General features: G+C 35.7%; 1 protein-coding gene across 10 annotated transcripts in view; it reads right to left on the bottom strand.

The window, feature by feature from the left end:
• Window positions 1-1,711: 1,711 nt before the first annotated feature.
• Window positions 1,712-12,475, bottom strand: part of PMS1 (PMS1 homolog 1, mismatch repair system component) — an 82,311-nt gene continuing 71,547 nt past the window's right edge. For 7 of the 10 annotated variants that reach the window (XM_058549411.1, XM_058549413.1, XM_058549415.1 and 4 more), the window contains 3 exons: window positions 9,821-9,951; window positions 5,302-5,462; window positions 1,712-2,091 (listed from right to left, as the gene is read on the bottom strand). In XM_058549411.1, coding sequence (XP_058405394.1) covers window positions 1,927-2,091; window positions 5,302-5,462; window positions 9,821-9,951 — 457 coding nt within the window. In that variant the 3' untranslated portion in view covers window positions 1,712-1,926. Of the gene's footprint in view, window positions 2,092-5,301; window positions 5,463-9,820; window positions 9,952-11,645; window positions 12,132-12,475 lie in introns of those variants that run through there. The other 3 variants (XM_058549416.1, XM_058549417.1, XM_058549419.1) reach the window with 3 other exon arrangements.

Raw genomic sequence — 12,475 nt, 5'->3', positions numbered from 1 at the left:
GCGGGGCTCCCGCGGCCACTTCAGGAGCCAGGAGGCGGGCCCTCAACCGAACCAGCCCTGACCCCGCCCACCAGGCTCTATTAGAAAAACGTCGCACCCGAAGTTGATCTGGCATTCCCGAGAGTGGTGTCAGGTAGTGTCTCAAATACGTTTTTTTCCCCAATATTTACGTTGACCATAATGACCTTTAGGGCCTATTTTTCAAGGCAGGCAGTACAACAGCGGTAAAGAACACAAGCTGTGGGATTACAGTCTCAATAGTAGCTACGATGCTAAATTTGTTGCAAAGATTAAATCAGACTGTACCAGGTAAGTGCATAGTGTATCTAGCAAATAAGTGGTAAATATCTGCCATCATTACATTACTACTAACCTGATTTGGCAGAATCCAGGACTGGAAAGAAAAAGCAAAATAAGTTTATTCATCTAAGAAGCTGTTGTAGGACCTTCTACAACAGACTATATCAGCTAGAAAATGAGTCTAAAATTTTGCTTAGGGCAGGTACAAACGTGTGATGCAAATTTCATCAATCCAGATATCTCTGTGACCTCCTCTTTTCTCAATTTACCCAGTAAATTAAAAAGCATTACTCCCAGAAAGGCATCCTAGAGAGGGGCCCCAAATTTTTAAAGGGGATAATGGAAAAAAATAGTATTTGGGTTATGGAAATCGGGTTATGGAAACAGGACCATGTTGGCAGCAGAAAAAGCCCAGCTACAGGTAGAATTTCAGGTATCACAATTTGTACCTCTTAAAACAATCGTCTTAGGAATTTAAAAATTCTCCTTGAGAATTAAGGGAAATGGTGTGAATGAGAAGACACTGTATCAATTATAACACATCTTTATACGATAAATATATTCATTAAAATCATGTTTCAACTTTTTGTAAATTATTTTGGTGCACTGTGGGACCTGGTTTTTGAAAGGACACATACACAATGAATAATCTTAACCTACATTTTCTGTTAAAAATCTGAATCTTCCCACGTTCTCTGACAAATTTTGAGACCAAAGTCCAATAATTTCCATATAAGAGCCAGCAACTTCTAAACTGTACCCCCAAAATAGAGGTAAACGGCAGGATCTTCAAAGCTATGTTCTTTCTTCTTCCTCTGAATTTCATTTTCTCTTGCTCCCACTCTGTGTCTCTCTATCCTACTTTAAAGGAGATTGACAACTTATATCACATATGCCAGCTGGGTCTGTGTGATTTCTTTCTGCACAGGACTGACCCAGTGTATTAGTCAGCTAAATAGGCTGCTATTAACAAAATACTATAGACTGGTGGCTTAAAAGCACAACAGACATTTACTTTCTTACAGTTCTGCAGGCTAGAAGTTGAAGATCAAGGTGTCAGCACGGTTGGTTTCTGGTGAGAGCTCTATCCCCGGATTATATAGGGCCACCTTCTCTCTGTATCCTCACGATAAGTGGTGGGAGAAAAGGAGAGAGTACAAGCAAACTCTCTGGTGTCTCTTCTTATAACAGCACTAATCACACCATGAGGGCCCCACCCTCATGACTTCATCTAAACCTAATTACCTCCCCAAAGGCACTATTTCTAGATACCATCACATTAGGGGTTCGGGCTTAAACATATAAATTTGGGGACACAATTCAGTTTATAGCACCTAGTAAATCAACTACCCAAGAATACTAGATATTTTCCAATTTGGAGTTTACAACTAATAATTATTACGAAGGCTGGTTCTTGAGAATAAAATGAACTAATAGTCTATATTAGTTTATTTAAGTTTTCTACAGTTTTTAAAATTGTTTTCAATATACAAACAAGCCAGTGAATCCTCACTTATAAAATAACCATTGAACACATGATAGTACAAAGATGGCTTAAAAACTTACTCATATTATTTTATGACCAAATCAATTTCAATAGTAACAAATTTTCTTAAACATATTTAATCACGTAGCTTCTGGAAGATGGGTTAAATGATGAAAAAATGGGCGACCATGAACACACTCTTTAATTTCATTTCCAAATTGGTGCTTCATTCTGTAGATAATGTCTTGGATGTCCTCTTTTGATAAGTACATGGGTAACTGTCTAGATAGACGCACTGCTTCTCCCTGTGAAGAGAAAGCCATACATTTTACCATGATATACCCTGAAGCAGAAAACATGTTATTCCTGGCAACAAGGAAGACAGAAAATTGATTACATTCTTTTTATTATTCCTTCACTCAACAAATATTTATTAAGCACCAATTATACGCTAGTCACTATTGTAGGTTCCAGGAATACAGTGGAGAACAAGACAAACAAGATCCTTGCTCTTGTGAAATTTACATTCCAGTACAGAGAAACAGAAAACAGATAAAAAGACAAAATTTCAGTGACTAATAATGCACAAAATTAAAATGGACAACATGCTAGAGAGTGATTGTGTGGTTAGGAAAAGCTTCCTCGAGGTGACGTTTAAGCTTCAATTTAAATAAAGAACCATGATGCAAAAATCACGGGGAAACAAAAGCATTTCAGGTAGAGGGAATGGAAGGAATCAAATGGTCAGTGTGGGTGCAGCACCGTTAGTACAAGGGGAGAGGAACAAGGAAGAGAATTAGGCAGGGGTCAGATCACCCCTTAGGACAGAATGAGCAATTTGGGTTTTAATCTGAACGCACAGGGAAGTAACCAGAGAGTTTTTAAGCAAGACCCTGACATTTGTTTCACACTTTAAAACAATCAGTCTGGCTGCTGTGTGAAGTATGGTTTGAGGCAGATCAAGAAGAAGCAGAGAGTCTTACAGGCCATCACTGTAGTCGTGGTGCGAGTTTTTGACTTGGCTGATAGTACTGGAGATGGGGGGAGGTATAAGACTTCTGACATGAGTCAAAACTTGCTGATGGACTGGTTATGAGGGATGCAGAATCAAGGATAATGTCCACATTTTTGGTATGGTAATGCTGTTTTCTGAGATAGGGAAAACTGAGAGTTTGGTGGTAAAATAGTATTAGCAAAGCTGGCTTCTTGTAGGATATACTTTAAAAGAATTGTTGTATTTCAAAGATCTTGAATCCTAACATGATTCTCTCTAACCACACACCCTCTCCCATTCTCTTTCCAACCATCCTACTCCTTTATTCCAACTAAACCTATTCTTTTTCTTCACTCTGACCTTTAATCTCCTCCATCTCTCCTTATTCTCTTGGCCCACCAGCACCCTTCTGTCATCTTTCCCTACTTAAGGTACGAATAGTGAGCAAGACATTAAGGATACTATTTCTAGCTTCCTGCATTCCTTTTAGATTCCCACTAGAATCTAAGGGCAGATTCCTACTAGAATCTAATTCATCTTTATATCCCTGAGACCTAACACTGTTTCTTGCATATATAATGTGTTCAAATTTTCTCACTCACCCTCCTTTTCTTCCACCATATTCATCTTGCTAATCTTACCCTTGGATAAATTTTACCCAGCACTGTTGGAGAATCACAAAACTGTGCTGGCTGGATCCAATACCAGTGTTAGCTCTTATGAGTCCTCAATGCCATTTGGACATCTTCTATAATCAACCTTCTCTTACAGTACCTACAGCTCTTATTTTCAGACCTTTTCCATTATACTCAAATCCCCAATGCCTCCCAGCCTCTTCACTTTAGCAGATAACTTCTCCTACTCCTTTACCACATATATCATACGTGACTTCTCTCAAGTTTACCTCAAAATATTCTTACTTTCACTTTCCCTCCTCTCTTCTGCTCTTGATTGAAAGAATGGTTTCTCCTTTCTAAAGCTTATATCGTTATCCCATCTTCCTTCTTGCCTCTTTCGGAACATCTGCTCTCCAATCATTTATTGTCAATCTTTTCCATCAAATTCAATACATACATGCTAATCTCTCCTTTCCGCCTTACACCACCATGTGACTTGCTGCCTACACTTTTCCACCACTTTCCCACGCTTTGATCATTGGCAAATGTCTTCGTCCTTACTACTTTTCCATTACAGCTCTCTTCAAGGTTATCACTGCCATCTAGCAGCCACACCAGATGGTCTTCTAGCAACTATTACCCTATAGAGGATGTAATACTACTTATTTTTAAATTTCTTTCCTCCTTTGACTTTTATATCCACCTCTCTCGGTTCTTCTTTTACTCTCCTATCTTTATCTGTGATTCATCTTATTCAGCTTGACCTTAAATGGAAGCATTCCAGTGGTTCTCACAGAAGTTCTCTTTTTTCCCTAGACTATCTTCCTTAATAATCACATCCACTATTGCCTTAATGTAATGAGAAGTATAACATTAGTAAAAATATTTATATCTAATACCAACCACTTTTTTCTGTTATTTCTGAAATCTTATTTCTTTCCACATGGTTCTTCAATACACAAAACACTACCCACAACTCCCTCAACTTTTAAATTTATACTAAGTCTTTCACAAGAAAATATTCCTTTGAAGTCCCTAAAAACTATCAGTGTTGAATTGCCCCCCACAACAGGCTGGGAAGTTCCACAAGACAAAGCTCTTGAAGGACTCACAGAATGTTGCTAAATACCATCTTCAGAAAGGGTAAAAAAGTAGACTTTCCTGTTGAGGAATTCTGACCCTCAGAATGCAATGGGCATGCCATAATTATAGTCTAAACAAAAATGGCTCATTTTTTTTTAAAAGGGAGAAAATAAACTTTATTAAAGTTCAGGTTTGTTTTCAAAATAATACCAGTCCACCTTGAGGGAGAGTACCTCAAATATAGAGACAATCACTGTTGTTTTCCAACCATTGTCCTATACTTGGACATTTAAAAGTTTGCAATCTTCCTCCATCCTCTAATATTATTGAATTTACTATTTTAACCTACTGTTACATTTCTCATTTGTGGTAAATATTGCTAGAAAACTAAAATTTCCATTTATTCAATAATCAACATCTTTCACTTTCCTTCCCCTCTTTTGCACTAGAAGAGAACAGGGCTTAAAATCACATTATAGTTCTTTTTAGACAAGTATTTGATATAAAAGTGGAGCAACTGTGAATCCTTCTCAAACAAAAAAAACAAAAGAACTTCACTACAAAGTGTCTCATGCATAAGGCTCTTCTTCAATGTGTACTCAAGAAATAATGGTATAGTAAGGATCCATGATAGAGTTTATCACAACCAGTCTATGATGTAAAACTTTTAATGGATTTTTCTTTTTTTAACAATATTTCCTCTTGCAGATGGATAATAAACCTTATAGAAACTTTACTATTTTGAAACCGTTAACTATTTTATTAAGGAAGAGTTAAGTATCTTAAAACTTAGCCAACCTACATAATCTAATAATGCATACCTCTAAATAACTTATCACTTTGCGAGGTCTACATTCATAAACTTCCTTGGCATTTTTGTTTAATATAGCATTAAGAATTTCTTTTAAATCCATCACTCCGTAGAATGGGAGACAATTAGCCATTCCTTCTATTTCCAAGTAGTTTTCAGCAACAGAAATTCCTAAAATAAAAAAATAATAAAACCACATATAGATATAGTTAGTTTAGCTTTGTTTGAATTATATTCCAGAAAATGTCTATTAAAAACAAAATCACCGTTAAAACATTTAGCGAACCTTCATTAGAATTTAATATAGTCCGGACAAAGTTTTGTTCCTTAGTTGGAGAACAAATAATAACCTCCCATAGGATTTCACATTCATATTAAGTCATAAGTGCTCATAGACAACACGTGCTTTATATCATTTAATTTAATCTCAGTTATTGCTGTTCTGTTCCCTACATTTGTTTAGAACATTTCTTACTTTGGAGAGAAAAATGGAATCCCATGATATTTATTAAAATAAAACTGGTTTAAGTGTTTTAACAACTGCTGTTGTACAAATTCTATCCTTCTGGTTTAATATCTAACTTAAAGGCCTGAATTATTTCTATGATTATTTTAACTTACAAATTATAAAAATACTCACATAGTAACTACTTATTTTTTCCAGCTTTATTGAGATATGATTGTTATGTAACACTGTGTAAGTTTAAGGTGTACAAAGTGTTGATTTGATACACATATATTACAAAATGATTACTGCCATAGTAACTTATTAATGTATTAGTAATTTGAGGAAACAAAATACTAATGTTTATTCAAAATGTTTTACTAGAACAATGTTTAAAACTGATATATTATCTATTATTTAAACTACTTTAATGATTAAAAATAAAACTAAAACTAGCTATATGACTAGATATATAATGGGGTAAAATATCTATAACAATATACATTCTGAAGCATCAAATTTGGCTTTAGAATGCATTTTATGATTTTGGAAAATAGCAAAGATTTGCCTTCTTTGACTATATCTGTGTAACAGTGTTCTTAATATTGAAGTCCACACAATGTTACCTAGAAGTAAAGAGAATGAGACAGTCCAATGTTGGATAAGTGATAGCTATCAACAGATGAATTAAAAAAGAGGAGTCATGTAGCTTGGAGAATTTCAGATCTCGAGATGTCAATGATCCTATTCCTAACCTGTTCCCAATTACAAACTAGTTCCTTGACCTGGGTGGCAGATGCAATGGTGTTACACTAAACAGAGCAGGCATCCTAATGTTCTTCCCAGGAAACAACTGGAGAATAATATAAGTAGATATATGATCAGGCATTAAGGGATAAAATATAGAGTTCAGTGAAGGGAGATAAAATGAGAGTCTGAGCAACCGGGGGAACTTAAATGGGACTTAAAATAGGGTTTAGATAGGCAAAGAGGAAGTAGCAGAATATTCTAGTTCACATCTTTACATATGAAAATTTACAAAAATATCAAGTCAAGAGACTTCACTAGTGCTGGTTCTCTACCTTTCGTAGTATGATTAGATAGAAAAGTCTAATACTAACTACCTTTGCCCTGGAAAATTGTACATATTTCAGAAAATTACTTGTGGGTATGGGCAAAAAGTATTTGGCAGCAGATGAGGAAATCTGAGTAATATTTTAATCTCTGTATTTGCAAAATTCAGATATGGAAAACTCAGAGACATCTGAAACCATATAACAATAAACTTGCAGTTTCCATAAAATTCTGTGAAATGCTTCCCAGTTGTCAGGGAAAATACTTCAAATGAATAAGCGGTTTGACAAGTTTTCACTTCTTAAAATATGGAATTCTTACTGACCCAGAACAAAAAGCTATTTCCCATTAACAGGCAAAGTTCTTAGGGTCACATTCTGTCTTTTCCCTCAAAGCCAGATGTATTCTTCCTCTCTTTCAAATGCCTTATCTTTATCCAAAGATGTTTTGTGACAACTAGCAAACTGTTGATCCAAAGTTAGTCCAATACAACAAAACTCTCAGTAAAAGAAAGAGAAATGGTCTTTAAGAAAACATGACCTGAAAATTAATGAAAGAAAAAAAAGGCTAAAAAAAATGAAGAGAGAAAACATGAATGTTTTGAACTTGATATGTTATTGACAAGAGAAATAATGCTGATGATAATCTAAGTAAAGTTAATTCCAGTCAAGTCAGTTTGTAGATGATCGTCTTATTCATTTTTACATCTCTGGTGCCATGCAAAGTACCTGGTATTCAGTAGGACTTAAAAAACACTATCTAGTGGCCGGCCCAGTGGTGCAAGCGGTTAAGTGCACGCGCTCCGCTGCAGCGGCCCGGGGTTCGCTGGTTCGGATCCCAGGTGCACGCTGACACACCACTTGTTAAGCCATGCTGTGGAGGCGTCCCATATAAAGTAGAGGAAGATGGGCACGGATGTTAGCCCAGGGCCAGTCTTCCTTAGCAAAAAAGAGGAGGATTGGCATCGAATGTTAGCTCAGGGCTGGTCTTCCTCACAAAAAAAAAACATAAAAAAAAAAAACACTTATCTACAAGCTAAGAGCTGAAAGCATCTGTCAGACAGAAACTTACTGGGTAGCTCAAAAATAAACACGCTCTTGGAACAGACAGGGTAGTTATCCTAACCTTTAAAACAAATTGCTGTGATAATATCTTTCATGAAAAAATGGCACCTGCCACTAACGCCACATTGTTAATTAGAAAAACAGATTAAGTCAAGAAAAAAATATTCTGCTATACACACACACACACACACACACACACCCTTCTTGCTTCACACTTCAAATAAATTAAAAAGATGCCGGGGCCCTAAAGAAGAAAGATTTCTAGGAGGACTAAAAGAAATGACTTTAAGTCAGTTCAGGACAGAAAGGGGGGTTGGAGGATGGGAAGAAAAGAGACTATTTGAACACCTACCATTGCCAAGTACTATGCTAATTGATTTATATAAGTATCTTGGGTAGTGCTCACAACTACTTCATGAAGTAGATACAGATACCTCAGTTTTAATAGGGAAGCAATATAACAATCTAAAGGCAGATTACTTGGGTTCAAATCCTGGTACTACCACTAACTGTGTACCCTTAAGCAAACTTAACTTCTCTGTGCCTCGATTTTTCCATCTATAAAATGGGACAGTAATAGGACCTACTTCATAGGGCTATTAGGAAGAGTAAATGAATTAATACATTTAATACTTATAAGAGTGCTCTGCACATAATAATTATTCAATAATTATTAAAGTTATTATTGATGAGGAAACACTGAGGCCAACTGACTTTCCCAAGAACACACTGGTTTTAAATGGCAGAGTTGGGATTGGACTCTCTTCACTCCAAATCTAAATATCCATGATTGAGATAGGAGGAAAGCAGTTTAGGGTAGTTATCCTTAAAACTGCAAAAGTCAAGTAAAATTAGTTAAACTTTGGAACACCAAAGCATTTTCTGCATATACCTAATATCACGGTTTTGGACATTGTTTTTACTTATTTTCATGTGTTAGTAAAACATTCCTTTAAAAATCTTCAACATTCTTTTTCTACATTTTGGTCCTGACAAATTTAGGGGCAGGCAGGACAGTGGAATCACTCTTCATGGTGCCTTTGTCTCCTTGATGCCAGATGAAGGGAAAGTAATAAGTCAAGACCAGCCTAGGAAGCTAGGGAAGAAGGTAGTTGAGTATGGAAACTATGAAAGAGCAGAGAAGGGGCCACTAGAAAAACTGAAGTCTGCCAGCTAGATGGAATTTTTTTCTCCCAATGAATTTCCGTACTAAGCAAACAGCGTTATCAGTCTTTTTAGCAAAGCCATGGAAATCAAATCATCCATTCTACAAACCGTTAAGACTGCTGATGTTACACATCTAATTGGCAAAACAAGTAAATGCTTTTAAAAAAGGAAAAGAGACAGAGATTGGATTGGTGGTTACCAGAGGGGAAGGGGGAAGGGAGGAGGGCGAAAGGGATAATTCGGCACATGTGTGTGCTGATGGGTTGTAATTAGTATTTGGGTGGTGAACATGATGTAATCTATGCAGAAATAGAAGTATAAAGATGTACACCTGAAATTTATACAATGTTATAAACCAATGTTACTACAATAAACAAAAAATTAAAAAAAAAAAAAAAAAAGGAAAGGAGATATCCATTTTGTTAGGCCATTCCAGTATCCTACATATTTATTTTTGTTTCATTATCTAAAGGAGTATTTAATCATTTAGTTAAACAAAGCAGGCAGTTTGAATATTGTGACAAAGGATGGCAAAAATTACAAAGAAACTACTTGATTAGTTATGAAAATGCAAATTCAAGGCAATCGACTGAAAGAGATGCCAAACTTGCTTGTTTCAGGCAGAGGTGACCTTTCTGAAATATGACTGTTTAACTGACACTGTACTTTTGGTGAGACAAAAGTATACAATGATATCTGTAAATTATGAAATCCAAATGTAACTCTTGGAACAAGACTTATTTTTCCAAGTCAGGAAATATTAAACCACATTATCATACCTGGTATCAATTTTATCTTGAAACCATTTGCTGTAAGACGAGGATCGCACAGGTAAGTTGATCCACTGTATCTTTGATCATCTGCTGTCATTTTATATAAAATCTCTAAATAATGAGATCCATTAAAAAGACTGAAAAAGAAATTATGGCCCTTTAACTTATTAAATATGTAAAATGAAATAAGAGGATTTATGGAAAAAAGTTAATCCAAAGGCCCTTTAAAAAGTGTTATTATCAGTATCCAAAATACAAAGGTATAAGTAGCCCTGTGAGAAGCTTTACTTTTTTACATTCCTGTTAATATTTTACAGACGACCTACTACATACAGAGTACAGAAAGGAAGAAGAATAGACATAAAAGACTGTTTCTATCTTCTAGGATGTTACAAACTAAATGTGAAATCAAAAAATGTGCTCTCCATATATAATACGAATGAAAACTTTATTTATAAATAATACCATTTTATACCTTAAGCAGACGCAATAATACATAAGTTACTCAAGTGGTCCATCCTACGTAATTTTCAATTGCTAATCAAGGTTTCTGCAATAATAAAAAGATAAGCGTGTATCTTTTCTCCCAGGACCTTAAAAATTTAGTAACTTAGAGCTTGAGAGAGCTTCCTTCAGTCTACTGTAGGCATAGCACGTTTGCCAAAGGTGGCATATGAAATGGTTCAGAGTGGTGCAGGCCCTAAAGAAAATTTTGAGGTAGCCAAAGATTATCTAGGGCACAAATTAACCTTTCATGTTGGTTTTAGGTTTGGTTGGGATGCTCCCTAACATGTTACTACAATAAGGTGTCTGTCGGGGTTGAGATGTGAGTGGTTACCATTTTCCCATTCGAATATTCAATGAATATTTGAGTGCCTACCATGCGGTAGATACTGTCTTACGTATGCAAGGTACTGTTCTATGTTCCAGTGCAGGATGATAAGCTGCAGTTTGTTTATTACAATCCTGCACCCCCTGAAAAAGTAAATGAACAGATGATGTCTTTGCTTATCACCTTGGAAAGGCTGAGGATCCCACTGGCTGTGAGAGAAGAGAGGAGAACTTTGGCTGTATATTAGATGTGCTCTGTCTGGTCTAACCAATGTTCAGAAAATCAATTTGAGACCCAGTGGTGATGGTGATAACAATATAGTATAGCAGTGAATGGTGCAGGCTCTACAGTTACTGTCTAGACTAGAATCTCGGATCCACCGCTTACTTATGGGCTATATTAGCCTTGGTAAGTTACTTAACAGTTTTGTGTTTCAGTTTCCTCATCTATAAAATGTGGATAATGATAGTGCCTACCTTTCATAAGGTTGTAAAGATAAGATCATGAAAGCAAAGGGCTTAATAAAGTTCCTATCATATAATAAGTGCTCAATAAACACTAGCCATTGTTATTATTATATTGAGATCTTACTTGTATTTTATAGATATCTAAATTATTCCATTCAGAGATAAGCTATACAACCCACATTAGAACTCTGGTGAGAAAACAGGTCAAACCCGTAATTATCCTGTCCATGACTGAGTTTTGAAAAACTTACATTACTAATTGTGATGGTGATGTCACATTTCAGAAGAAAGTGAAAATTTTGAAATAAGCTTTGTTGCTGCCCATGTTCAAATAAGAATGATTTATTTTTACGCTAGTATGGGCCCAAAATAATAGTTTTTAATGTATTTGTTTTTGAATAACAAAATATCACAAAGAAAAATATTTTTAAAAACTCATAATTTGTACAAGCAGAAAGATTTTTGAGATCTAAATGAAAGTTTACAAATACCATTTAGAAAAGCAATCAAGTTTAAAATTTCAGATAGCTGGATTTTGGTTAATGTGATTACTGTTGCCTTAATTATAAAAGAAGGCTTTAACAAATGTTTTTCTGTATCCTAGCCCTATTTTTTCCTTCTGATGGCAGAGTCTTTAACACAAGAGTTTTAATACATTTTATAAATGATTTTTGATTTATTCTTGGAAGTTCTGAAACAGAGTTATCTAGTGACGTGTTCTAGTGAACAAATTTTCATTATCTTTCTAATTTCAGGTTTCTTTTTATTTATTTTGTGTGTGTGTGTGTGTGAGGAAGATTAGCCCTGGGCTAACATCCATGCCCATCTTCCTCTACTTTATATGGGATGCCGCCACTGCATGGCTTGACAAGGGGTGTGTTGGTCCGTGCCTGGGATCTGAACCTGCAAACCCCAGGCCACCAAAGCAGAGCGTGCAAACTTAACCGCTACACCACCAGGCTGGCCCCCTAATTTCAGGTTTTTAATCTCCTTTGTTGTACATGTGATTCTCTTCTACCTGTGTCAGATAAAAAAGAAATATTAGTATAAAAAGGGGAAATGTTAATACGTTATTCAGTTATTCATTTTTACAGAAAACGATTTCCTCGCGTAGGATATGAAAAGGAAATACTCCATTTTACAATCTATAATAAAATTAGTTCAGGCAACAATCATTAATGGATGAAACCATTAGATGGAAAGGTTAATAGGGAACTTTAAGGTGGAAGACCATGCTGTCAGCAGCTGAACACAGTGCTAAGTGCCTTTTGATGTGATGAAATATGAAGTACATGGCACCACCTATTAAGCAGTCTTACAGGAAAGCAGAGTCTAAATCTATTCAATCCTCCTGAGCTAACT

Source organism: Diceros bicornis, chromosome 10, assembly GCF_020826845.1.
Source record: "Diceros bicornis minor isolate mBicDic1 chromosome 10, mDicBic1.mat.cur, whole genome shotgun sequence".
NCBI lineage: Eukaryota > Metazoa > Chordata > Mammalia > Perissodactyla > Rhinocerotidae > Diceros > Diceros bicornis.
This window is presented reverse-complemented; position numbering and strand designations above follow the sequence as displayed.